General features: G+C 36.5%; 1 protein-coding gene across 4 annotated transcripts in view; it reads left to right on the forward strand.

The window, feature by feature from the left end:
- Positions 1–27,434, forward strand: part of FAF1 (Fas associated factor 1) — a 513,649-nt gene that overhangs the window by 396,462 nt on the left and 89,753 nt on the right. For all 4 annotated transcript variants that reach the window (XM_044945026.2, XM_044945027.2, XM_025289476.2 and 1 more), the window contains 2 exons: positions 7,444–7,580; positions 11,709–11,797. In XM_044945026.2, coding sequence (XP_044800961.1) covers positions 7,444–7,580; positions 11,709–11,797 — 226 coding nt within the window. The remainder of the gene's footprint in view (positions 1–7,443; positions 7,581–11,708; positions 11,798–27,434) is intronic.

The raw sequence follows: 27,434 nt of genomic DNA on the forward strand, positions 1-27,434 counted from the left end.
TGACTGGGTAATACCTTCATATTAATCAAAACTCAAAATCGTAGAAGGGTACATAATGAAAAGTCTCCTCCTTATCCTTGTTTCTAAGTTACCTTTTCCAGGAGTAATGTCTTAAGTTTCCTATTTATCCATCCAGAGATTACTTTATACATAAATAAGCTAATATATCATCATTTTCCCATTTTACACAAATGGTAAACAGTATTTAACACCTTCCTTTTCCCACTAACATCATATCTTAAAAGAAACTTCATATCAGTTCATAAAGAATCCTTTCTATTTTATGACTACATAGTATTCCTTTGAATTCCGTAATATACTATAATTTATTTAACCATATCCTATTGGTTGTCATTTGGGTCATGTCCAATATTTTTCTATTACAAGCTTACAGTAAATAACTATGCACATATATTTCCATCTGGAAAATATATCTATAGAATAAATTCCCAGTTTTAGGAGTACTGGGTTAAGAGTTAGTATATTTAATTTTAATAGACACTGGCAAATTTCCCACAAGAGAGTGGGTACCAATTTCACTCCTACTAACAGCAAGCAGTAGTGCCTGTTTCCCTATAACCTGGCCAGTGCAAGGTATTACCAAATTTTATTTTGTGTTTACTAATCTGACAGATTAAAAAATGGTTTTAGTATAGTTTTAATTAGGAGCTAACTCATCATAGTATCCGGTCCCATCACTTCATGGCAAATAGATGGGGAAACAGTGGCTAACTTTATTTTTTGAGGCTTCAAAATCACTGCAGATGGTGATTGCAGCCATGAAATTAAGACGCTTACTCCTTGGAAGGAAAGTTATGACCAACCTAGACAGCATATTAAAAAGCAGAGACGTTAGTTTGCCAACAAAGGTCTGTCTAGTCAAGGCTATGGTTTTTCCAGTGGTCATGTATGGATGTGAGAGTTGGACTGTGAAGAAAGCTGAGCGCCAAAGAATGGATGCTTTTGAACTGTGGTGTTGGAGAAGACTCTTCAGAGTCCCTTGGACTGCAAGGACATCCAACCAGTCCATCCTAAAGGAAATCAGTCCTGGGTGTTCATTGGAAGGACTGATGTTGAAGTTGAAACTCCAATACTTTGGCTACCTGATGCGAAGAGCTAACTCATTTGAAAAGACCCTGATGTTGGGAAAGATTGAAGGCAGGAGGAGAAGGGGACAATAGAAGGTGAGATGGTTAGATGACATCACCGACTCAATGGACATGAGTTTGGGTAGACTCTTGGGAGTTGGTGATGGACAGGGAGGCCTGGCACGCTGCAGTTCATGGGATCGCAAAGAGTCGGTCACAACTGAGCTACTGAAATGAACTGAAGTCATTAGGAATTATTTTTAGTATCTTTTCACATGTTTATGAGCCATTACTGTTTCTGTTTCTGGAAGCAGACAGATATTCTTTGTTGATTTTTTTTCCCAGTTATTAAGGGTTCTTTATACATTAGGGAAGTTAGCCCTTTTTCTGTGGTTTCAAATTCAGAATTTTTTTCCAGTTCATAATTTATTTTTTGGCCTAGCTATGGTTTTCTTCCAACCATGTCAAAACTCAAAATTATCAGTTTTTTATTTTATGCTTCACTGTGCTTCAGCTATACTCACCTTTCAAGTATGCTAGATGCTTTCCAGATTTAAGGTCTTTGTGTTTGCTATTCTCTCTGCCTGGAATTCTCTTCCCAGAAGTATGTGTTCCACTTCATCCTTTACCTCTTTTGAATCTTTGATTAAGTATCAACTTTTAAGTTGACTTCTCTATTAATATTGCAACACCTCTTCCCTGCCTTGTTTTTCCTCCATCACCTGGAGCTCACAGATTTTAGTTTTGTCTCACATCATATTACACCTCACCTATACAGATGAAGGAAGTGGGAATTATCTTCAGTGTCATCACCTCAGGAGAGTAGACACTAGGTCCAGTGAATATGCCATTGCCCAAAACATTTAGGGGACACTTGTTTAAGAAATGCCTTCAGAGAAGCTTAAAGGCTCTCAAAGAAAGAAGTCCTGCCTCCTAAAAGCAGTGTTTCTCAAAGTGTGCCCACCAAACACTTGAATCAGAAACACGTTGGAGGGAGACAGTTGGGAGCTTTTTAAAAAGACAGTTTCCTGGGCCTTACCACAGATCTATTAAATCAGAATCTCTCAGCGATGGGACTGAGGAATTTGCCTTTTGAATAAATTTCATAGGTGATTCCTAGGCCTTTAAAGCTTGAAAATCACTGCCTTTATAGTCAGTGTCTCTCAGCTTGTTTACCTAACTTACTTTGACCCAAAGACTTAGAACTATTTCAAAACCTCAAAGCCACCCTTAAAGGACAAAGGCACATATGCCAGTGGTGCTGAAGATCATCTCCAGAACTGAGCTGCACAACGGATAGGCATGCAGGCTTGGAGAAATGATTTTGTGGTAGGAGACAGTAGTCTTTAGCTGTTTTTGGTATGCTTGACAATGCTAGCAACGTTGTTAGGTCTCACTTTATATGTTATAGGCCCTTGGCTTTAACTTCCCTATTAAGGGCAAAAAAGGAAGAAGGGAGAATTCTGTGTTGGCTAGACAGTAGATGATCTCTAAGGTCCTTTCTATGTATTTTGTGTTCTGGTTTTTCTACTGAGCTGTACACATGTTTTTTAACAAACCCTGAACACATGAATGAATATGTATAACTAATGAGGCTTACTACTATAGCAGAAACCAAGTTTGGCTTGCTTTAAAAAGAAGAGCCTCCTTAAATCAAAGTGATTTCAAAAGATGTAATATAAAAAACAAACAAACCAAAAAAAAACCACTCAGCAACCCATACTGGAAAAGTCCTATATTACTATTGAATGTGAATTTCTTCTACTCGATAACCTTTCATTTTGGAAAAATGGTTCACATATTATCAGAAAGACATTTAATGTGTTTAATAGTTCAAGGGTAAGCAGCCAGAAATTTTGATGCTGATTCTTCTTGGTTTCAAATTAGTTAACATTGTGTGTGTGCGCGCATGCACGTGCGTGCACAGGCGCATGCACACGAGCATGCGTGAACACTGTCAGTCAAGTATGACTGCGACTCCATGGACTGTAGCCCGCCAGGCTCCTCTGTCCATAAAATTTTCCAGGCAACTGGAGCAGGTGGCCATTTCTTACTCCAGATTATTTAATTTCATATTCCTTTTTAAGTGTGTAAAGTTTTATGGTACTACACAACCGCAGCATTTATAATTGTACTTCCTTATTTCCCAAATATCAATACCTGCCCTTTTGTGCTCTGAATGAGAGTGATAGCAGTGATTATATTTGCTTCGTCAACAATTCTTTGATGCTGTGTCTTAATACACACAAAAAAATCTTTTAGTGTTGGCCCATAGGTATAAGTTATCATTTTAATCATGGAAAAAATGATAAAAATTTTAAATATAATTATGCATTTAATAATGATCAAATAGCTACCAATTTTAACTGTCTACCATGTTCTACGCACAGTTCTGAGTGCTTTCTGTATAAGAATGTTAAGTGTTTTAAAGTTGTGTTATTTCCACTTTATATACAAGGCTTCTTTAAACTTATAGATGTCACATTGAAATGTAATAATCAGGAAGCCTCACACAGAGTTTTTAACAGGTTTTTGGGGGGTTTTTTTGTGGTTTTTTTGTTTGTTTTTTAGCAAATGTGCCTCTTTACATTACCTGATATACAGTAGGTAGACAGTAGATGTAGAATTTCATCACCCTGTCCCTAAATTGCTGTGTTTCTTTTAGTATATAGTTTTTGTTGAAATACGATTTGAAGTTGATGACTTATGTAATTATGGGTTTGATTGAAAGAAACTAAACTATATCATGTTTTGAATTAAAATGAGATTACTTTTTCTCATATCTGATTTATTAATACTCCTGGTTTCCATTAACAGGATAGAAAAGATCTCTGCTTCAGAGGCTGAAAATTTTACTAATGATTAATATATGCTAGCCATCAGATGTTCTGTTTATTTTTCTCCTCAAACTTTAGATTAAAACCACTTCCTCTTATCTTTCCAGTTTTAGACTTCTAATAGCAAGAATTGGTGAATATAGCTTCTAATTATATTTTCTTAGGCATCCCCAGTGGCTCAGATGGTAAAGAATCTGCCTGCAATTCAGGAGACCCGGGTTCAGTCCCCAGGTGGGGAAGATCCCCTGGAGAAGGAAATGGCAACCCACTCCAGTATTCTTGCCTGGACAGAGGAGCCTGGTGGGCTACAGTCTATGGGGTCACAAAGAGTCGGACACAACTGAGCAACTAACACTTTCATTTTCTTTACCAAGGCCAGAGTTTGAGGCTTCCCACTCCCTATCCCCACCACCTCCACCACTACCTACCAACCCCTGGCCCAGGGAACAGTGAGTTGCTTTATTAATTCTGACTTGTTATTAACCATTTTACTTCATTCATTTTCTCAGCCTGTCCTTCTTCTTTTCCTCTTTCCCTCATTTTACCCCCTTAATAAGAGCATTCTTTGTCTTTTCAAATTTGTTACTTTAGCCTTTGGCTCTGGGGGGTTGATTTTGTAGTTTGTTAATCCCATTCTTCAAGTCAGTCTATGATGCATAGGTTGTTTGATTTATTAAAATATTTTACAATCAAAAAACAAAATCATTTCTTCTTGCCACAGAATGGTTACCATTGCTTCCCCCTTTGGTGTTTGAGATTGCAGCAATTCAATTGCTGTGGAAATCATTTATCTCTTCTTGGCAGCTGACTCTGATGAGCACCATTGGTAGTTAGACAAGTTTGCTGCCGCCTCTAGGTGCACTGGCACACTTTTGTGTTTTCAAAGGAAGAAAATACCAGTTATGAGAGAACTGCATTTATTCTCTTAAAACCACTGGTTTTTCCCATGTCTGATTTTGCTATAAGCTTTTGAACTAGATTTCTGCTGCCAGTAGTGTTATGTGAATGGTAACTTTGTGTTGTGAATGATCTTGAGAAGAAGAAGCAGGGCCTCCCACCCATGAGAAAGATTTGATATTTGCCATTGTGAAGTTCTTGTAAATTGTAAAGGAAGGAACTGGCAAGTAGGAATTTTTTAATTGGGGGCTGTCCATTGGCGCTATGGGCTCTTGATGATTGCAATTTGAAAATTTCAAATCTTAGGAAGATCTTAGGAGCTAAGATCTGAATTCTTAATTAAGATCTGCTTAATTCAGATCTTAGGAAGATTAATCAGATTAATTAAAGTTTTAACAAAGTTTCTCTAATTACAACAAATTGCTAGTTAAGGCCATTGGAAAGCATCAACTGGCTGTGTGATCCCTTAATATTTCTCACCTACTGAGAAATGATTGGAATGATTTGCTAATACCTGGTAGAAAACTGATCACCTTGTTGTTTTGTAGTAATTGAATGGTTTAATGGTTAATGTGACCTTGAAGTCGGTCCCTTGAATGTTTTATATAGTTTTGAAATTTATGTTGTAAATTTAAACCCAATTAAATACCTATATTTTCATAATTATTTTCCCATCTAGCTCATTTTCACAAAAAGAGGATTTGGGACGTACACAATTTCCAGGCAAAATTGTCTTGAAATCAAATTCCTAAAACTACTAAGCCAACCTGCCTGCCTGCCTCCCTTTTCTTCCTTCCCTCCTGGCTTCTTTTCTTCCTTCACTTTTTGCAGGTCTCCTCTTTAGCTAGTATTTAATATCACTCATGAGGCTAATGCTGTGATGGGCATCTACTGTGTGATATCCGCTTAATCCATTGGTGTGAAAGCAGCAAGGACTTATTTTCTCCCTTTTGTAGGAAACAGCATTCCAACTGTTTTTTGACATCTTTAATTTCAGAGGTTGTCAATGATCAGATGAGGGTCAAGATTGACTTTGAAATATTTTAGTAGTAAGCAGAAAGGAAAATGAGATCTAACTTTCTAGTCTCCTGATCTACACATCTTCACTGATGAATTAAAGCTGTATGTGTGTGAATTTTGGTATAGAGGCTTAGGCTGCATCAGCACCTTTTATCTCATAATAGTTGTGAAATGTGAAGATCTGAATTTTCATGGGGGCACTGATATTTCATGGTCAACAATGGGTTTTTTAAGGCCTTGTCATTGCAGATTGCCATGAGATCTGGTTATTGCTGCTCTAAACGTGTGTATGAACCTAACTCCCAATGAACTTACTGCAGTGGTGCTAACTTGTCTTGACACTCTTGCCAACAGTTCCAGTGGCCCTGTGTGTGGTCATAGCCTAGGTTTTTGTGGAGGATTCAGCCTAAATTTCTGGGATAAATTTCTATACACCAGAAATATATTGGTTTTAAAAATTAAGTGGTTTGATTCTGTTTTGAATTTGGATATCAAATGAATCTGAGCACATGACATTTTAATGCCGTTTGTCTTTTCAAATAGATTTACTTTCTAATGCATGTGACGACAGGACTTTGCTCATCAGCTAGAACATACATTTCAGAGGAGTTGTTACCTAAAATATTATCATAAGGCATGAGAAAACACACGATTTAAGTTGCCTTTCATGAACATAATTAAGAATTAATAAGCCAGTACCAGTGGCTAGTCCCCAGAATTTCCACAGTTTTGCCTTTTGTGACCTGTGTTATTAAAAGTCCATTATTTTTACAGACTTTATTAAATTGGATCTTATTAAAGCATTCTATATTTGCATTTGGTCTTTCATAATTCATTATTATTATGACATTTACTTTTTACCATCAGATCTGAAAACATATCATAAGCTACCCTTTTCTCTTGAAAGAAATGCTAATTTCAAACAGTCCTCTAATAGAAGAGAAAAGCTTTATCAGTTTTTTCATTTATTCCAGATCGTGTTAAGAATACTAATGCTAGACTTCGGTATGCTAATATCTCTGAGCTTTTTTTGGTCAAAAGCTTAGAATTATTATTTTTATCCCATACTAAGTATGAAACTAGAAGACCTGCTACTACTGGAGAAAACACAATTCTAAAGTACAATTCTTTATTCTAAGGACCTGCAAAAATGTTGCTGAATCCTGTTTAGACTAGGATGCAGCTTGTCAATTTAACTTTTACTACCCAGTATTTGTCCTCTTGAAGAAATTCTTTCCTCATAAAGTTCTTTTTGTTTGTTTTTTTTCTGATAGTTTAGGATAACACAGCTTGTAATATTTAAAACTAAGAATCCTATGCTGTCAGTCCTACTCAGCACTTAGGTGTACTGCCTGATTTTCTGCCTTCTGATAATCATTTCTGATGTTGATGTCTGATAATCATTTCTATTCCATTTATGATGTAGTTGAAAACTTAATATAGTAAGATTTTACATATTGATATCAAGCAGACTGTCTAATTTAATATAACTGAATTTTTTCAGTTATAATAATTATAATAAGATTGAATTTTTTCTTTGGTTAGTAGTAAATTTCTTAAATTCTGAAATGAAGCTAACTTTGGATTTTGTCTCATTTTAGATTTCTGACAATGTGCAATAGACACTTTGGCAGTGTTGTTGCCCAAACCATTCGGACTCAAAAAACAGATCAGTTTCCACTTTTTCTGATTATTATGGGAAAGCGATCATCTAATGAAGTGTTAAATGTGATACAAGGTAAAGTACATTCAAAAGAGGAGTAGAGTGTCTCCTTATTTATGTGATAACCTTATAATATTTAGCATCATAGCTGAAAGTTATTCTCTGTATTGGTGAATATCTTTGCATTTTGAAATATAGAACATCCTGAAGAAGAATATCTTCAAAAAGTACAGGTGCTATGAAATATGAAATATGCTACATAAAAATCCAATAGAAACACCTTAGTAAAACTGCACAGCCCTTGGGATATAGGTTAATCATGTTAACTATTCAAAATTGCTAAGTTTTCTAAAGTAGAAATTAAGTCATTATCTGTCATCAAAGATGATGTCATATGTGTATGTGTGTGTGTCTGTGTATACATATGTATATTTCTTGCTGTGATTTTGATTGGTTGAAGGAAATCCTTATGTTTAGTTATCTGGAAAAACTTGTGACTGGGTATTGTGAATTGAATAGTTCACAGTGGCAGTTGTTTTTCCTTATTTGTGTGAATCTTTGTCTAGAATGCAACCTTGAGGTGTGAAGCCATAGGATGCCTGTCAATTTAATCACAGTGCACATTCTTTACCAAAAAAATAAGTGTTTTTTTTATGTTACTAACATACACTAAAGATTAGTATAAAAAATTACCTTATTCGTGGCAAAGCTTAAATTGAAAACAGTTTATTTTTTCTATGCCACAGGGAAAACAATGTTTCAAGTGCTCCAAGGTGTCTGAAATACTTAATTTCTGCCCCTATTTAAGCTAAAAGTTTGATAGTGGTTAATGCAGTGAGGAAGGGGTGTAACTTCTAGTGCCTTTCAAACTCAAATAAAGCAAAACCTCCAGTATTTTATGTTTTCTCTATAACTAGAGCTTTCACTTTCGTAAACAGTGTTAAAGAAGACCTGCTGGGGGACAAATTATATAGATTAAATAGATAATGTTTCATTTCAGTTTTCCTGTCAGGGGCAATGTTACAATAGCTAGTGGTTCTCAAGGATGGTCCATGGACCCTAAAGGTCCCCTAGACCCTTTCAGGGCATCTACAAGGTCAAAAATGTTTCCATAACAGTAATAGACTTTTTTTTTTTCTTTTGCGTTTTTTACTGTGTTGACATTTGCACTGATGGCACAAAATCAGTTCTGTTTAAAATTGCTGGCACCTTAGCACAAATCAGGGCCATGGCCCAGAACTGTACTGATACTTTCCACCTCCATGTATGTACATTTAAAAAAAATTATTTTATTAAATATTAAACCTTTTTATAGTTTATGTGACACAGTTGGGAAGACATTTCTCTAAAATGAACAAAATGACAGCCTGTTACTGCAAGCTTTAGAACAAATAACATTTGTTGCCAATGATAGAAATTTGGGTTTTTGAGCAAAAAGTTAGAATGTCCTCCACCATTTAAGACTGACAGCTTAAATACTTTCCTGGTGACATCAGTGGTGGCACTAATAAATGTGATTTTTTTTTTTATATCATAAAATTAGCTGTGTCAGCATTCAAAAGAAATGGATTACTCAATGAACCAATATTTTCCAGATGACCAGTGTGTAATGTTATAAACTCATGCATGAGTAACAGACCTGTTCAAAGGGCAAAATAGACCAGTGGATTTTAATGTAACACAGTACAGTAAGTTCACTGATACAGTTTCCGGTTCCTCACATACCTAATCTTAAAAAAAATCCCACCTGTCAGTTTGGGAGTATTAAATAAAAAATCTGTAATTACCTATTAAAATACTCCTCCCTTTTCCAACTATGTATCTGTGTGAGGCCACAATTGCTTCATAAATTTCAACCAAGATGACACATTATAACTAGTTTAATGTAGATATAAATATGAGAATCCAATTGTGTTCTATTAAGTATAACATTAGAGAAATTTGCAAAAATGTTAAAATAATGACATTCTTCTCAGTAAATTTTTCTTTTTGGAACATATAGTCATTTTTCATAAAACATGATGTTTATATTAGCAAATTATGGGTTTATTATTGTTACTTTTAAATGGATGGATAACTGTATTTTAGATATTTCAGTTTTCATTTCCAACACAGTGGATGTTGGTAACCATATCCACATAAACAAAAATTCTTCAGGGATCTCAACAGTTTTTAAGTATATAAAGAAATTCTTTTGCAATAAACTATAACAAATAAATTGTCCCTGAAATGCATCAGCTGATACTTTTCTGCATCTTGGATCATTAAGGGCTTAGGTATAAAGTACCTTCAAGTACAGTTTGGCAATGAGTCTGTAAATCAGGGTCAAAGCATAGTTGATAAGCAGTAGCTTTAAGCCTAAAAATTAATGGCCATGATGTAGTCACCTATTCAGGGGACAACAGAGGACAAGATGGTTGGATGACATTGACTCAATGGATGAGTTTGAGCAAGCTCAGGGAGATGGTGAAGGACAGGAAAGCCTGACATGCTGCAGTCCACGGGGTCGCATAGAGTCAGGCATAACTGAACAACAACAACAATAAAATTATAATATTTCCCCAATGATGATTCTAGTACCTTTACAAAATATTCATGCCCCATGCTCTCTTAGTCACTATAGTTTACAAATAAGAAATGGAAACCCAAAGATTTGCCCAGTATCGAAATCTACCTTGAAGTTACTCTTACTAAAATTTTACTGTTTATTGTATCTGTCACAAGCAGTGATGCTGTGTGTCCTTGGTACCAGGCACTTTATATTATCTCTAATTCTTCTAAGAACCCTACAGAGGTAGTGTTATCTTCATTTTGCAGATAAGAAAATTTATTGTTTCAGAGCTATAGTCACGCCCTCTTTTCATATTCACTTGTTTACTAAGTGAGTATTTATTAAGCCCTTGTCATGTGCTAGGCAGTTTCTAGGTACTAGATCATGTAAGAAGTAGAACTAGGGTTAGAACTCTGACTCTAAAACCAATTCTACTTCTTGGTAATGTTATACCACACCAAGATAATATTTGTTCTTTAGCTGATTTATGGAGAGAGTAGTGCTCAGTATGACCAGATTAGATTATTTCTTTGACTAGAGACCAAAACTTCCCCCTAACCCCATGTTGCCAGTGATCATAACGAAAACTGGGCAAGGACCATTGAAGGATCATGTTAGGCAGATGGTACTCTGGAAGAATACAAGCAAGGATGCTTGTTATGTATTGTCTCATTGGTGGTCATTCCATTAAGGGACTAGAAGACACCTTTTGAGGCCTTGGAGAAAGACAGGCTTTTTTGCCTGTTGGTTTGAAAGAAGAGAAAAATTGCTATATCTTTATGGATCTTCATGATTTTCTCTCTTGTAGATGTATCCAAAGCAAATAGCAAGACTCAATGCATGCAAAAAATGGCATATATGTGCTATATGTTTGTTATGGACTTGGAATAAAATAGCATTCCAAAAAATCAAACATTTTAAATATCCTGTCCATAAAGATTATATAGCATAGTTATTTGAAGGGAAATATTTGCAGCTAAAAGGGAAAAATACCATTTAGGGGAAAACATTTTTTTTCCCCAGAAATTGAATTACTATTTGTTTCACCAAAGAAATTTTAGTAGAAGATAATTCTAAGTAAACAGTGTGCTAAAGTGGCAAAGAAGACAGGCTTTTGAGTCAGACTCATATGGTTTCAAATCCTGGTCCTGTAACTCAACCAACTTGACCTTGTTTAGTCAGGTTACTTGAGCTCTGTAAGCCTCATTTCCCTTCTCTTTACTATCAAAATCATAATTCCTTCATAGAATTGTTATACAGATTAAATGAGATTTTGTATATATAAACCTAATCATTTAACCTAATCACTGGCTTACAAACAAATGGTAGTTGTCACCAGTGTTGTTAAGTACATACGTTTTCCTAATTTGAAAGATACTTTTTTCCTTGTGACTTGGATATTCTAAATTGTGCCAAAAATCTTTATAAAGAGACTGTTCTCACAAATCTAAGTATTCTGAAATTTCAACTGCCAGTGTACTGCCTTTCTTTCTTATTAAAAATAAACTTTTCAATGCAAGCATTGAATGTCTTTATTGGCATGCTAGTCTGTAATTTTTTAGGCTGTAGTTATTCCTTACTGATTAATTCTAGAGCAACTTCCCATTTTCTAACCTTGATGTAAAGTTTGGCAATCTTGGTATTGTTGCTAGGTAACACAACAGTGGATGAGTTAATGATGAGACTCATGGCTGCAATGGAGATCTTCACAGCCCAACAACAGGAAGATATAAAGGATGAGGTAAGGTGAAAGGTTAAGTGGACATTTAATAGAATTTTGATGAGATAATTTGTCAAATGGTGATGTTTGCCTATGTCATGATAGATAAACAAGGCATTGATGAAGATGCATTTCTACATGAACTGAGGATTTTTATGCCACTGAATTTACCTTTCAGTCCATTCTTTTCAGGACCCAAAGAGCCAACAATTTGTTTAACTTTATGAAGTTATTCTTTGCTAGATTTGCAATTTACAGGAAACGAATTCTGAAGCATGTTTACAGGAGAAACTATATAGTGCAGTACTATTATATGAGTATTTCACTCCCTTTTAAGGTCCTCTTACTCTTTTTGAGATTGATTACCAATAAACACATTTTACATATGAACATATTTTTGAATCACTGTGAGAATTAGTGAAAAAGATCACCAGAATTCTGAATTTTGTGTCTCTCAAACATTTAGATGGCATAGATGACATGGGCATGGAACCTCAAATAGAATAATAATGACAGCAATTTTGATAGTATAATAGTAGTCAACATATACTGAATATTTATAATGTAAGAATCAGTTCAGTTCAGTTCAGTTGCTCAGTCTTGTCCAACTGTTTGCGACCCCATGAATCACAGCATGCCAGGCCTCCCTGTCCATCACCAACTCCCGGAGTTTACTTAAACTCATGTCCATTGAGTCGGAGATGCCATCCAGCCATCTCATCCTCTGTCATCCCCTTCTCCACCTGCCCCCAATCCCTCCCAGCATCAGGGCCTTTTCAAATGAGTCAGCTCTTTGCATCAGGTGGCCAAAGTATTGGAGTTTCAGCTTCAACATCAGTCCTTCCAATGAACACCCAGGACTGATCTCCTTTAGGATGGACTAGCTGAATCTCCTTGCAGTCCAAGGGACTCTCAAGAGTCTTCTCCAACACCACAGTTCAAAAGCATCAATTCTTTGGTGCTCAGCTTTCTTTATAGTCCAACCCTCACATCCATACATGACCACTGGAAAAACCAGAGCCTTGACTACACGGACCTTTGTTGGCAAAGTAATATCTCTGCTTTTGAATATGCTGTCTAGGTTGGTCATAACTTTCCATCCAAGCAGTAAGTGTCTTTTAATTTCATGGCTGCAAGCACCATCTGCAGTGATTTTGGAGCCCAAAAAAATAAAGTCTGACACTGTTTCCACTGTTTCCACTGTTTCCCCATCTATTTCCCATGAAGTGATGGGACTGGATGCCATGATCTTAGTTTTCTGAATGTTGAGCTTTAAGCCAACTTTTTCACTCTCCACTTTTACTTTCATCAAGCAGCTTTTTAGTTCCTCTTCACTTTCTGCCATAAGGGTAGTGTCATCTGCATATCTGAGGTGATTGATATTTCTCCCAGCAATCTTGATTCCAGCTTGTGCTTCTTCCAGCTCAGCATGTCTCATGATGTACTCTGCATAGAAGTTAAATAAGCAGGGTGACAATATACAGCCTTGACTTACTCCTTTTCCTATTTGGAACCAGTCTTTTGTTCCATGTCCAGTTCTAACTGTTGCTTCCTGACCTGCATATTGGTTTCTCAAGAGGCAGGTCAGGTGGTCTGGTATTCCCATCTCTTGAAGAATTTTCCACAGTTTATTGTGATCCACACAGTCAAAGGCTTTGGCATAGTCAATAAAGCAGAGATAGATGTTTTTCTGGAACTCTCTTGCTTTTTCAGTGATCCAGCGGATGTTGGCAATTTGATCTCTGGTTCTTCCGCCTTTTCTAAAACCAGCTTGAACATCTGGAAGTTCACGGTTCACATATTGCTGAAGCCTGGCTTGGAGAATTTTGAGCATTACTTTACTAGCGTGTGAGATGAGTGCAATTGTGCGGCAGTTTGAGCATTCTTTGGCATTGCCTTTCTTTGGGATTGGAATGAAAACTGACCTTTTCCAGTCCTGTGGCCACTGCTGAGTTTTCCAAATTTGTTGGCATATTGAGTGCAGCACTTTCACAGCATCATCCTTTAGGATTTGAAAGAGCTCAACTGGAATTCCACTAGCTTTGTTTGTAGTGATGCTTTCTTTTTTCCTTTTTTTTAAAGTTTTTTTTGTTTATTTTTGGCTGCACTACATGGCATGTGGGATCTTAGTTCCCCAACCAGGGATCCAACTCACACCCCCTGCAGTGGAAGCACATTCTTAACCACTGGACCACCAGGGGATTCCCCGTAGTGATGCTTTCTAAGGCCCACTTGACTTCACATTCCAGGATGTCTGGCTCTAGGTGAGTGATGACACCATTGTGATTATCTCAGTCGTGAAGATCTTTTTTGTACAGCTCCTCTGTGTATTCTTGCCACCTCTTCTTAGTATCTTCTGCTTTCGAAATGCAGTACTTGGATGCAGTCTCAAAAATGACAGAATGATCTCTGTTCGTTTCCAAGGCAAACCATTCAATATCACAGTAATCCAAGCCTATGCCCCAACCAGTAACGCTGAAGAAGCTGAAGTTGAACGGTTCTATGAAGACCTACAAGACCTTTTAGAACTAACACCCAAAAAAGATGTCTTTTTCATTATAGGAGACTGGAATGCAAAAATAGGAAGTCAAGAAACACCTGTGCTAACAGGCAAATTTGACCTTGGAATACGGAATGAAGTAGGGCAAAGGCTAATAGAGTTTTGCCAAGAGAATGCACTGGTCATAGCAAACACCCTCTTCCAACAACACAAGAGAAGACTCTACATATGGACATCACCAGATGGTCAACACCGAAATCAGATTGATTATGTTCTCTGCAGCCAAAGATGGAGAAGCTCTATACAGTCAGCAAAAACAAGACTGGGAGCTACCTATGGCTCAGATCATGAACTCCTTATTGCCAAATTCAGACTGAAATTGAAGAAAGTAGGGAAAACCATTAGGCCATTTAGGTATGACCTAAATCAAATTCCTTATGATTATACAGTGGAAGTGAGAAATAGATTTAAGGGCCTAGATCTGATAGATAGAGTGCCTGATGAACTATGGATGGAAGTTTGTGACATTGTACAGGAGACAGGGATCAAGACCATCCCCACGGAAAAGAAATGCAAAAAAGCAAAATGGCTGTCTGGGGAGGCCTTACAAATAGCTGTGAAAAGAAGAGAAGCGAAAAGCAAAGGAGAAAAGGAAAGATATAAGCATCTGAATGCAGAGTTCCAAAGAATAGCAAGGAGAGATAAGAAAGCCTTCCTCAGCGATCAATGCAAAGAAGTAGAGGAAAACAACAGAATGGGAAAGACTAGAGATCTCTTCAAGAAAATCAGAGATACCAAAGGAACATTTCATGCAAAGATGGGCTCGATAAAGGACAGAAATGGTATGGACCTAACGGAAGCAGAAGATATTAAGAAGAGGTGGCAAGAATACACAGAAGAACTGTACAAAAAAGATCTTCATGACCAAGATAATGTATTAATACTTGGCACTATTCAAAGCACGTTTCATGTATCATCTCATGATTCTTAGCACAATCCCACAAGGTTGCGTATAATTCAGAGTTCTGGCTGGAACAGGTGATGTTTTCAAACTAGATTATTGAGAAGAGTTTAATAAGGCAACTATTTATACAGATATGGGCAGAGTTTATAGGAGTCATCAATGGATAGTGTACTCTAGGGCTAAAGGGAGCTGTTAACACCTTTAGGCCTGAAGGCCTAGGAAAGGGTAGTATGTGGAGACGATTGTTTCTTTCAGGGCCAGTCCTTTTGAGCTGCTAAGGAAGAAACTAAGGTATAGCTTCCCTTCCCTATTATACTTATGGTCTCCTGCTAGTACCTTCTATTGACCTAACCCAACTAGCAACTGAAAGGCAGGCAAGAGAACCTCCCTGGGCAAAAAGCTAGGTAGAGCATGAAAGTGAAAAGTGAAAGTGAAAGTCGCTCAGGCGTTTCTGACTCTTTGTGACCCCATGAACTATACAGTCCAGGTAATTCTCTAGGCCAGAATACTGGAGTGGGTAGCCTTTCCTTTCTCCAGGAGATCTTCCCAGCTGAGGGGTCAAACCCGGATCTCCCGCATTGAGTTGGATTTTTTTTACCAGCTGAACCACAAGGGGAATCCCAAGAATACTCGAGTGGGTAGCCTATCTCTTCTCCAGTGGATCTTCCCGACCCAGGAGTTGACCAGGGTCTCCTGCACTGCAGGGAGATTCTTTACCAACTGAGCTATCAGGGAAGCTCAGGTAGAGCATGGGTGAAAGGAAAGTGAAAGTGTTAGTTGCTCAGTCTTGTCCAACTTTTTGCGACCCCATGAACTGTAGTCCATCAGGCTCCTCTGTCCATGGAATTCTCCAGGCAAGAATACTGGAGTGGGTTGCCATTCTTTTCTCCAGGGGATCTTTCCGACCCAAGGATTGAACCTGGGTCTCCTGAACTGTAGGTAGATTCTTTAGCATCTGAGCCATCAGAAACTGAATGGGCAAATGGAACATAATCCAACACAGATTGGTACTGTCATCTCTAGTTTTCAGATGAGAAAACTGAGAATCAAAAAGGTTAATTTACCCAAGGTCAACACAGCGAGTAGGATCTATGTTAATCTCAAGTAATTATTAGTGCTTTATCAGTCAAGAAATTTCTGGATTTGGAAAGCAATCTAAAGGTAAAATATGAAACAAATATTATCATCTGTTAATTTGAGATGCTAAATTCATATATCTATCAAATTATTCTTTTTAATTTTTTCTTCATTTTTAATTTTTAAAGAAAGAGTTACATAGAACAAATAAAGGAGAGTTTGATTTTTGAGCAATAATATAAAGTTTCCAGGTATAATGAGTGTTTTCAATACAATACCCTTTGGCTATTACAAATGGGAAACATGTAAACAATTTCAGTATAACCTTTAATATTGTATTTAACTTTATTTTTTTGTCTCTGTCTTCTGTTAGACTTGAGTTTAAAAGCAAGGGTTATATCATATTCATATTGTAACTCTGTCTTGTAATAGTTTGGGCTTCCCTGGTGACTCAGTGGTAAAAGAACCTACATGCCAGTACAGGAGACATGGGTTTGATCCCTGAGCCTGGAACATCCCCTGGAGAAGGAAATGGCAACCCATTCCTGTATTCTTGCCTGGGAAATTCCCGTTTCCTCTCTGGTAAATGCCACAGAGGAACCTGGTGTGCTATATAGTCCATGGGGGTCACAAAAGAGTTGGACTCCACTTAGCAACCAAACAGTAACAAACTTCTCACAGTGTTCATTCAGTTCAGTTCAGTTCAGTCACTAGTAGGTACTTAAAAAATGTTTGTTAAATGACTAAATAAATAAATTATTAAACTTATATAAAATAATGTGACTTTAAAAAATAATACTTAATTACAGTGGTATAAAACCTGATGTATTCACATTAACAAATATGAAAGTTCAGAGTGCTATAACTAGAAGTTTAATACTCAATAGGTTCCTTCTGTTGCTGTAAAAATTTTGTTTGTAATTTTTCCTAATAGTGTTTCATTTACTCTGAGGGAAGGGTAATTGGAAATATGGTAGAAAGATGTTTATCTGTTACTTTATAAATTGACACTGACATTTTGAAATTATGAAGTACTGTACTTAGTTAGGAATTTGTAATAATTGGTGTGTTGCCATTCAAGATTACATTTATCCTGGAATAGAGGCATTGATTGACAATAATGCACTAAACGCATTCTTCAGCCATTTAAATCTTGAGTCTCATTAGTACTAGATTTACAGATTATGTTGTATAATAATACGAATGTATAATATTTGCATGCATATTCCCAGTTCATTCTTTCATCTTAATTTGTGTTCCTTGTAATTCATTGGTAAGGAAATTGACTTTAATTCCTTTAATACTGAGCACAAAATTTAATATGAAGGTGACAGGAAATGTCTAAGACTCCATATAATTGAAATTTTTTATTGAAATTTAACTGCAAGAGATAAGGGTTTCTCCTTGTTTTTAGAGTATCTTCATGAAAGTTATCCTTCAGGTCATAAGTAGAATTCCTAAGAAAAGCTTTTCTAAGTTTAAAATCTTCTCCTGGACTATGCATAGATCATGATTTGGTATCTGCTGAGTAAGTGATAAGAAACACTGTCTCTTGTAATTGTAAATTTGGCTCTACTTCTTTAAAAGTTTCAAATAAGACTTAAGCATACAGTTAAAATGGAATTTGTGAGCAGGTTTGAAGGATGACTTCCTAGGCCTGAATTTATTTAAACTTAACTTTGATTCACTTATGTTCATCACTTCAATGATACCATTGTATTAGTTCAACCAGAAATGCCTATATTATAAAGCTTTTATTAAATAGAACCAAGCACAACCTATATATTAATGACTCATTCTTCATTGGCTCAGAATGAACTAACCTCTTATGTCATTAATTGTTCTGTCTCTAACCAGGAAGTATAAAGTACATGAGCCTCTGTTTTGACAGAACTACCTCTTCATAGCTTTATTCATAGATATTTTTGTTAATGGTATTAATTTGGTTTTCTAAGTGTTTACTGGGCATCTATGAAAGATACAGCACTGGGCTCAGTCCTGGGGACAGAGAGGTACTTTGCTCTAGTGAAGTGAAGTGAAAGTGGAGTAAAGTTGCTCAGTTGTATCCGACTCTTTGCGACCCCATGGGGTGTAGCTCCCGAGGCTCCTCTGTCCATGGAATTTTTCAGGCAAGAGAACTGGAGTGGGTTGCCATTGCCTTCTCCAGGTGATCTTCCTGACTCAGGGATCAAACCCGGGTCTCCTGCATTGCAGGCAGATGCTTTACCAGCTGAGCCACTGATCTCCCTTTAAACTAATGCTTTCTCTAGTAAAGAGCTGTATCATTCATAGATGGTCAGTAAACACTTAGAAAACCAAATTAATACCATTAACAAAAATATCTACTAATAAAGTAGTGTATTATTATATTGCTATCTATTTCTTCCTTTAGGTCTGTTAATATTTGTTTTATGTATTGGGTTGGCCAACCAAATATTTAGGTGCTCCTTTTTTGGGGTACATAAATACTTTAAAAGGGTTCTTCATCCAGTGACTTTTCTACATAGTTAGTCCCCAATCACTGCAGATGATGTTTTGTGTCATCTTGCTTGTATATTCATTTCATATTCTTTCGCTATGCACCAGATGTAGGGCACCAGTAACACAGTTGTAGCAAGACAGACAGGGTCCTTGGACTTACCACCCAGCATTTCCAATAAGTCTATGAAGCTGTCAGGTAGATGAAGCCTCAGGAGCACCTATCCAGGGCGAGCTAGGCATGCTGTGTAGGCAGCTTGACATGGAGCACACAGAAGGGCTCTTGCATACTGCCAATGCAAGCTAAAAGGCAGGTAGAAGAGATAAGAAATAAGGTAATAATAGTAGTCATTCTTCAAGTTTGTGCTACATGCCAGGTATCGTTCTAATCTCTAAGGCAATGTTTTTCACTGTGTTTCCCAGATTACTGGTGTACTCAGCTATCTATCAAGGATTACAAGCAGCTAGTTTGAACAAGCAACATAGTCAGTTTTGTTCACATTTATTTCATATTTTGAAATATAAGATAAATTGCAGTATCCCTCCAAATCCTGTTTCATTCGTTGTATCTTTTACAATTTATTAGATTACTCGTGTATTACAAGGATTGCATTGGTTGTTTAGTCTTGACAAATACTCAGTTGACTGCAGCAGTTGGTTTCAGCTTCCATACTTTCATGTCATTCATGTGTTACTGTTAAATTTACGTTCATATTTTCTTGCTTAAATTAGTTATATTCTTAGTTCACCAGAATTTTTCATGGCTTACATGTGGTTCATTGAAGCATAAAGATAATGATGAAAATACTATAAATGAATACTGTAAATCAGGAGACTTCCCTGGTGGTCCATTGGTGAAGAATCTGCCTTCTAATGCAGAGAACACAGGTTTGATCCCTGGTCAGGGAATTAAGTTTCCACATGCTGCAACTACGAAGCCCACAGACTATGGAGTCCACACACCACAGGTAGAGAGAAGCACATATGCTGCAATGAAAGATCTTGGTGTGGCATAATCCCATGTGCTATGTGCCATAACAAAGGCCCAATTCAGCCAAAAATAAAAAAATAAAATTAAAATAAATATTTACAAATACTGTAAATCAGTATAGATGGTTGAAACTAGTTCAACATCAGTGTAAACATAATTGGGAGAACTCTAATGCTAGCATAGAAAATGCAAGGGAACTTACTGTTGATATTGATGATTTCATACTGGCCTCGATAAAAGAAACTTTTGACTGAAAAGTAAATATATGAATATAGTTTGTGTAGGAAACACAGTCTGTTTACCCTAATGCTACTGCTTCTCTGTTATAAAATTTTTCATAAAAGCACAAAGCCTTCAGAGTTTTTGTTTCATTTTTAAGTAAAGTCCAGTGATCTTCCACTCTGTTAAAGCAATAGATTTTTTTCAGGACAAAAGAAAAAGTAATACTTACCATTAACACATTTTTTAAAATCATATTGCTTACCTCAGAAAAGTAACCAAACCACAGAGGAGAATTTGCTTACAAATGGCAGTCTTTGAGGTAAAAATGGATTCAAATTCTACTGTTGCAAGAAACTTGTAAATCCAGCTACAACAGAATTAACAGTAAAAAAAAAAAAAGAAAAGCCCAAACAATAAAGCAGAATAAGTTCTGAAGGAAGTAACTTCATCAAATGGCACTATTGGATGGCATGCAGTGGCAATAGGATGGTCTGTAGAAGAGCAGAGACCACACTGTGCTCACTGTCTTGCTGTGTTATTTTTCAGTCCCTAAGTTGTGTCCGACTCTGTGACCCATGGACTACAGCATGCCAGACTCATTTGTCCTCCACTGTCTCCCAGAGTTTGTTCAGATTGATGTCTGTTGAGTTGGTGATGCTATCTAACCATCTCATCCTCTGCTGCCCCCTTCTCCTCTTGCCCGCATTCTTTCCCAGCATCAGGGTCTTTTCCAATGAGTTGGCTCGTCACATCAGGCAGCTGAAGTATTGGAGCTTCAGCTTCAGCATCAGTCCTTCCAATGAATATTCAGGGTTGATTTCCTTTTGGATTGACTGGCTTGATCTCCTTGCAGTCCCAGGGACTCTCAGTAGTCTTCTCTAGCACCACAATTAGAAAGCATCAGTTCTTCAGTGTGCAGTCTTCTTTATGGTCCAGTTCTCACATTTGTATATGACTGTTGGAAAAACCATAGCTTCAACTATATGGACCTTGTCAGCAAGATGATGTCTCTGCTTTTTAATACTCTGTGTAGGTTTGTCAAAGCTTTCCTTCCAAGGAGCAAGCATCTTTTAAATTCATGTCTGGAGTCACCATCTGCAGTGATTTGGGAGCCAAAGAAAATAAAATCTGTCACTGCTTCCACTTTTCCCCCTATCTTTGCCATGAAGTGATGGTACCAGATGCCATGATCTTAGTTTTTTTTTTTTTAATGTTGAGTTTCAAGCCAGCTTTTTCACTTTTCTCTTTAACCCTCATCAAGAGGCTCTTTAGTTCCTCTTCACTTTCTGCCTTTAGAGTGGTATCATCCACATATCTGAGATTGTTAATGTTTCTCCTAGCAATCTTGATTCCAGCTTGTGATTCATCCAGCCTGGCATTTCACATGATGTACTCTGCAAATAAGTTAAATAAACTTGATGACAATACACAACCTTTCCCAATTTTGAACCAGTCAGTTGTTCCATGTTTGATTCTAACTGTTGCTTCTTGACCCACATACAGGTTTCTCAGGAGACAGGTAAGGTGGTCTGGTACTCCCATCTCTTTAAGAATTTTCCACAGTTTTTTGTGATCCACACAGGCATAGGCTTTAGTGTAGTCAATGAAGTAGAAGTAGATGTTTTTGGGGAACTCCCTTGCTTTCTGCATGATCCATTGAATGTTGGCAATTTGACCTCAGCCTCTTTGAATCCCAGCTTGTACATCTGAAATTTCTTAGTTCACATATTTTTGAAGCCTCGCTTGAAAGATTTTGAGCATAACTTTGCTAGTATGTGAAATGACCATGATTGTACAGTAGTTTAAACATTCTTTGGCATTGCCCTTCTTTGGAATCGGAATGAAAACTGACCTTTTCCAATCCTGTGGCCACTGCTGAGTTTTCCAGATTTGTTGACATACTGAGTATAGCACTTTCACAGCATCATCTTTTAGAATTTGAAATAGCTCAACTGGAATTCCATCACCTCCACTCGCTTGGTTCGTAGTAATGCTTCCTAAGGCCCACTTGACTTCACACTCCAGAATGTCTGACTGTAGATGAGCGATCACACACAATCATGGTTATACAGGTCATTAAGACCTTTGTTGTATAGTTTTCAGTGTATTCTTGCCACCTTTTCTTAATCTCCTTGGCTTCTATTAGGTCCTTACCATTTCTGTCCTTTATCGTGCCCATCCTTGCATGAAATATTCCTTTGATATCTCCAGTTTTGTTTTTTTTTTTAAGAGGTCTTTCCCATTCTTTTGTTTTCCTCAATTTCTTTGCATTATTCACCTAAGAAGACCTTCTTGTCTCTCCTTGCTATTCTCTGGAACTCTGCATTCAGTTGGATATGTCTTTTCCTTTTCTCTCTTGCCTTTCACTTCTTTTATATCCTCAACTATTTGTAAAGCCTCCTCAGACAACCACTTTGCCTCCTTGCATTTCTTTTTCTTTGGGATGGTTTTGGCCACTACCTCCTATACAGTGTTATGAACCTCTGTCCATAATTCTTCAGGCACTCTGACTATCAGATCTAATCCCTTGAATCTATTTGTCACCTCCATTGTATAAAGGATTTTAATAAGGTCATACCTGAATGGCCTAGTGGTTTTCCCTATTTTCATCAGTTTAAGCCTGAATTTTGCTGTAAGGAGCTCATGATCTGAGCTAGTCAGCACCTGATCTTGCTTTTACTGACTGTATAGAGCTTCTCTATCTTCAGCTACAAAGAACACAGTCAATCTGATTTTCTCTTCATGGATCACAGACTTTTTGTGGCAATGGAGCTTGTGTAACTCAGTGAATCTATGAGCCGTGATATGCAGGGCTACCCAACATGGATAGGTCATAATGAAGAGTTCTGATAAAAAGTGGTCCACTGGAGATGGAAATCACAACCCACTCCAGTATTCTTTCCTGGAGAACCCCATGAACAGTATGAAAAGGCACAGAGATATGACACCAGAAGATGAGCCCCCCAGGTCTGAAGGTGTCCAATATGCTACTGGTGAGGAGTGGAGGGCAAGTATTAATAGCTTCAGAAAGAATGAAATGGCTGGGCCAAAGTGGGAACAGTGCTCAGTTGTGGATGTGTCTAGTTGTGAAAGAAAGTTCAGTGCTTTAAAGAACAATAGTACATAGAAAATTGGAATGTTAGGTCCATGAGTCAAGGTAAATTGGACATGGTCAAGCAGGAGATGGCAAGATTGAACATAAGCATAGTAGAATTAGTGAACTAATATGGGCAGGAATGGACAAATTTAACTCAGATGACCATTGTATCTACGACTGTGGGCAAGAATCCCTTAGAAGACATGGAGTAGCCCTCCTAGTCAACAGAAGAGTCCAAAATGCCGTACTTGGGTGCAACCTCAAAGATGAATGATCTCAGTTTGTTTCCAAGGCGAACCATTCAACATCACAGTAATCTAAGTCTGTGCTCCAATCACTGATGCCAAAGAAGCTGAAATTGACCGGTTCTATGAAAAGCTACAAGACCTTCTAGAACTAACAACCAAAAAAAAAAAAAAAGATGTCCTTTTCATCATAGGGGATTAGAATGCAAAAGTAGGAAGTCAAGAGATACCTGGAGTAACCGGCAAGTTTGGCTTGGGAGTACAAAATGAAGCAGGGCAATGGCTAACAGAGCTTTGCTAAGAAAATGCACTGATCATAGCAAACACGCTTTTTCGACACTCCAAGAGACGACTCTACGTATAGCCATCACTGTCTTGGTTTGCAGTTAGATAAACCACTATTGAGTGCAAAGTAAGAATTAATTCATATGTATATTGTTATATATATATATATATATATATATATATATATATATATGAGGTAGAAATAGTCATCACTTTTCATTCAGTTCATTAGTGAGACATGTATATTACCAGAGAGGTTTTAACTTAGTTAATAATTATTTTGCAAGCTCTCAGTTAGAGTTGAAAAGATAAGGTAGAATCATTATTGATGATCAAATAACATTACTTCAAAGAACACCATCCAGAAAGTGAAAAGGCAGCCCTCAGGTTGAGAGAAAATCTTTGCAAATCATATATTTGATAAGGGACTTGTATCTAGAATATATAAAGACCACCAACAACTCAATAATAAAAAAAAGACAAATTGCTACCATTAAAAATTGTGGGAAATTTTTCCAAGGAAAAAAAGCAGATGGCCAATAAGCATGTAGAAAGATGTTCCACATCATTGGTCATCAAGCAAATGAAATTCAAAACAATGAGATACTACTTCACACCAACTACAGTGGCTAGAATCAAAAAGTTAGATAACAAGTGTTGGTCAGGATATGGAGAAATTTGAACCCTCATGGACTGCTAGTAGTAATATAAGATGGTGAAGCTGCTTTGGAAAACAGTCTACAGTTCCTCAAGTGATTTAACATAGTTATATATCTAGCTGTATACCTAAGTGAAGTGAAAAGATATGTCCATATAAAAATTTGTACATGAATGTTTGTAGCAACATTACTCATAATAGCCCAAACATGAAAATGACCCAAATATTCATCAAGGGATGAATGAGTTAGCAATATGTGGTATATATATACAATAAAATGTTGTTCAACCATAAAAAGGAGGGAAATTCTTTTTTCTTTTTTTGGCCATGCCTCAAGGCATGTGACATCTTAATTCTCCTAGCAGGGGTTGAACCTGTGCCTCCTGCAGTGGAAATGCAGAGTCTGAACCACTGGACCACCAGTGAAGTGATATCAGATAAATTTTGAAAGCGTTATGCTAAATGAACTCATTATACAAGACCCCATATTATATGGCTCCACTTATTTAAAAGTCCAGAATAGGAAACCTCGTAGAGACAGAAAGTAGAATTGTGCTTGCTTATTATGGTTAGATGTGAGGAGTGAGTGATTTTAGAAGATAGGAGGGTGATAACCAAAGGGTATGTGGTTCTTTTTTGATGTGATGAAAATGTTCTAAATTTGATTATGTTGTTGGTTGCATACATCTATGACTTGTACACTTTAAATGTATGAAGTATATGTTATGTATGATTTATATCTTAATAAAGATGGTTGCATGTATCTATGAATATATCAAAAAACATTGACTTGGATACTTTAAATGTGTGAATTGTATGATATGAATAAATTATATCTCAAGGTATTTAAAAAAAATAAGTACAACAAGAAAGATTATGACTATTGGAATGAAAAAGATTTCAATTGCATGTCAGTCTACACACTGTTTTACTGAAATGATTAGCTAATAATTAATAATAGTCTCCTCAAATCTTATGGTATTGAAGAAAATAATGAAAATTGTTAATATTTTAGGCAGCTTTAAGTAGATATCTTTCTGATAAACCATGTAAATAATGGAAAAAGAGTCTAAGACATTCCTTCTCAAACAAGTATACAGGTTATCTGAGTCAAAGATTTCAAAATGTGACCTGGGTACTTACTAGAAATGTAGTTTCTCAAGCCCCAGCCCCAGACCTACTGAATCAGAATTAAGAGGGTGGGACCCAGCAATCAGTTTTAAGAAGCCCAGTAGCTGATTCTACTGCACAATAAAGTACACAGTCCTTACTTCTAAGGGAAAGGTACAAGAACAGGTTTTTGTAATGAGGCATGTCATAGAAACTTTTCATGACACTAATAATACAGGTAAAAATGCAAGGGTCTTGTTCAGATTTCAAAAATCAGCAATATATTCTTGAGCAGCCTAAACCTATTTTTCAGAGCTAAAAATATAATTTTTAATTTTGAGAATAAAGTTTCAAGATTTCTTTAAAAATGAGCTGTGGTGCACATGGCTTTAATTATCAAGAGTTTGATTCTTTCCAAAAACTTGATAATTTTCTTCATTCTTTAGTGAAATTGATTATGTATAGTAGAGGATATTTCAGATCCCTAATAAAAGCTTTAGCAGAACATGAAGAAATACTTTTTAGGGCAAGAGCAACCAAAGAATAAAGTAGGTGTCTACTTATTACTGTTTCCCAAGAGTAAACAGTCAATTCTTTATCTTTTAAGTGTGATAAACTGATTGACTTAAGTCTGACATAACTTGAAGTAGCCATATATGTGGATTTTCCTTGCAGTCCAGTGGTTAAGACTCCACATTTCCACTGAAGGGTGTACAGGTTCAATCCATGGTCAGGGAACTAAGATCCCACTTGCCACTTGTTGTGGGGTGGAGGGGAAGTAGCCCTGTTTGAAAATATCTTTATAATTTGAGTCTTTATTTGATCCAGATATTTAGATATAACTGAGAAAGTCAACAAGCATTAGATTCTAAAATGCCAGAAAGGCCTGGCGTGCTGCAGTCCATGGGGTTGCAAAGAGTCAGACATGACTTTGGTGACTGAACCAACAACAGTTAGATTCTATTCTTAATATAATGTCTAATTGGAATTTTCTAAGTTATTAGAAATAAAATAAATGGTATATGAAAGCTATGCTACAGCTGCCCTAGGAGTCATCAAACTGGATATAAATAACTTTGGTGAAATATTGCAAACAATATCAATTACCTTTTAACTGACAGTAAACTATTACTAGTATTAATTAAATAATATGGCTTATTTTTATTATCTAAAAATTATGGTCTTAGAAATTTTCCTGAAGTTGATGGTTTACACATGGGCCAGTATCATAAGCTCAGTATTTAAAGGAATTAAAGTCCATTTCTTTGCCAGTGAATTATGAGGTGCACAAATTAAGATAAAAAATGAACTGGAAATAGGCCCTCAAATATCATGCATTCATACTGTTATACACCATAATCTGTAAATATGGTATTAATGAGACTCAATTGATGAAGAAAAAGTATTTAAGAAAATCCAACAGTCTTTCATGATAAAAACAAAAATACTTATACAAGGGAACTTCCTCAACATTATATAGGCCATATTTGAGAAACCCACAGCTGACATTTATAGTCAGTTGTGAAACATTGAAAAGCTTTTCCCCTAAGATCAGGAACAAGACAAAGATACCTACTTTCACCACTGTTTTTCAGTAGTAGTAATTCTATACAGGGCAGTTAGGCAAGAAAAACAGATAGGAGGCATTCAAATTGAAAGGAATAAAAATTACCTCTGTTCACAGATAACATGATCTTCTGTGTAGAGAACCCTGAAGATCACACACACACACACACACACACACACACACACACACACACACACATCATGTACTATTAGAACTAATAAACAGATTTGACAAAGTCGCCAGACATAAAATTAAAAATCAGTTGTAGTTCTATAAATTAGCAACAAAGAATCTGAAAAGGAAATGTAGAAAGCAATTCTATTCACAATAACATTAGGAATAATAAAATACTTAGAAATAAATGTAACCAAGGAGGCCTAGGCCTTGTACTCTGAAAACTAAAAATATTGCTGAAAGAAATTTAGAAAACCTAAATAAATGTTAATACCTCCCCTGTTCATGAA

The sequence above is a fragment of the Bubalus bubalis genome, chromosome 6 (genome assembly GCF_019923935.1).
Source record: "Bubalus bubalis isolate 160015118507 breed Murrah chromosome 6, NDDB_SH_1, whole genome shotgun sequence".
NCBI lineage: Eukaryota > Metazoa > Chordata > Mammalia > Artiodactyla > Bovidae > Bubalus > Bubalus bubalis.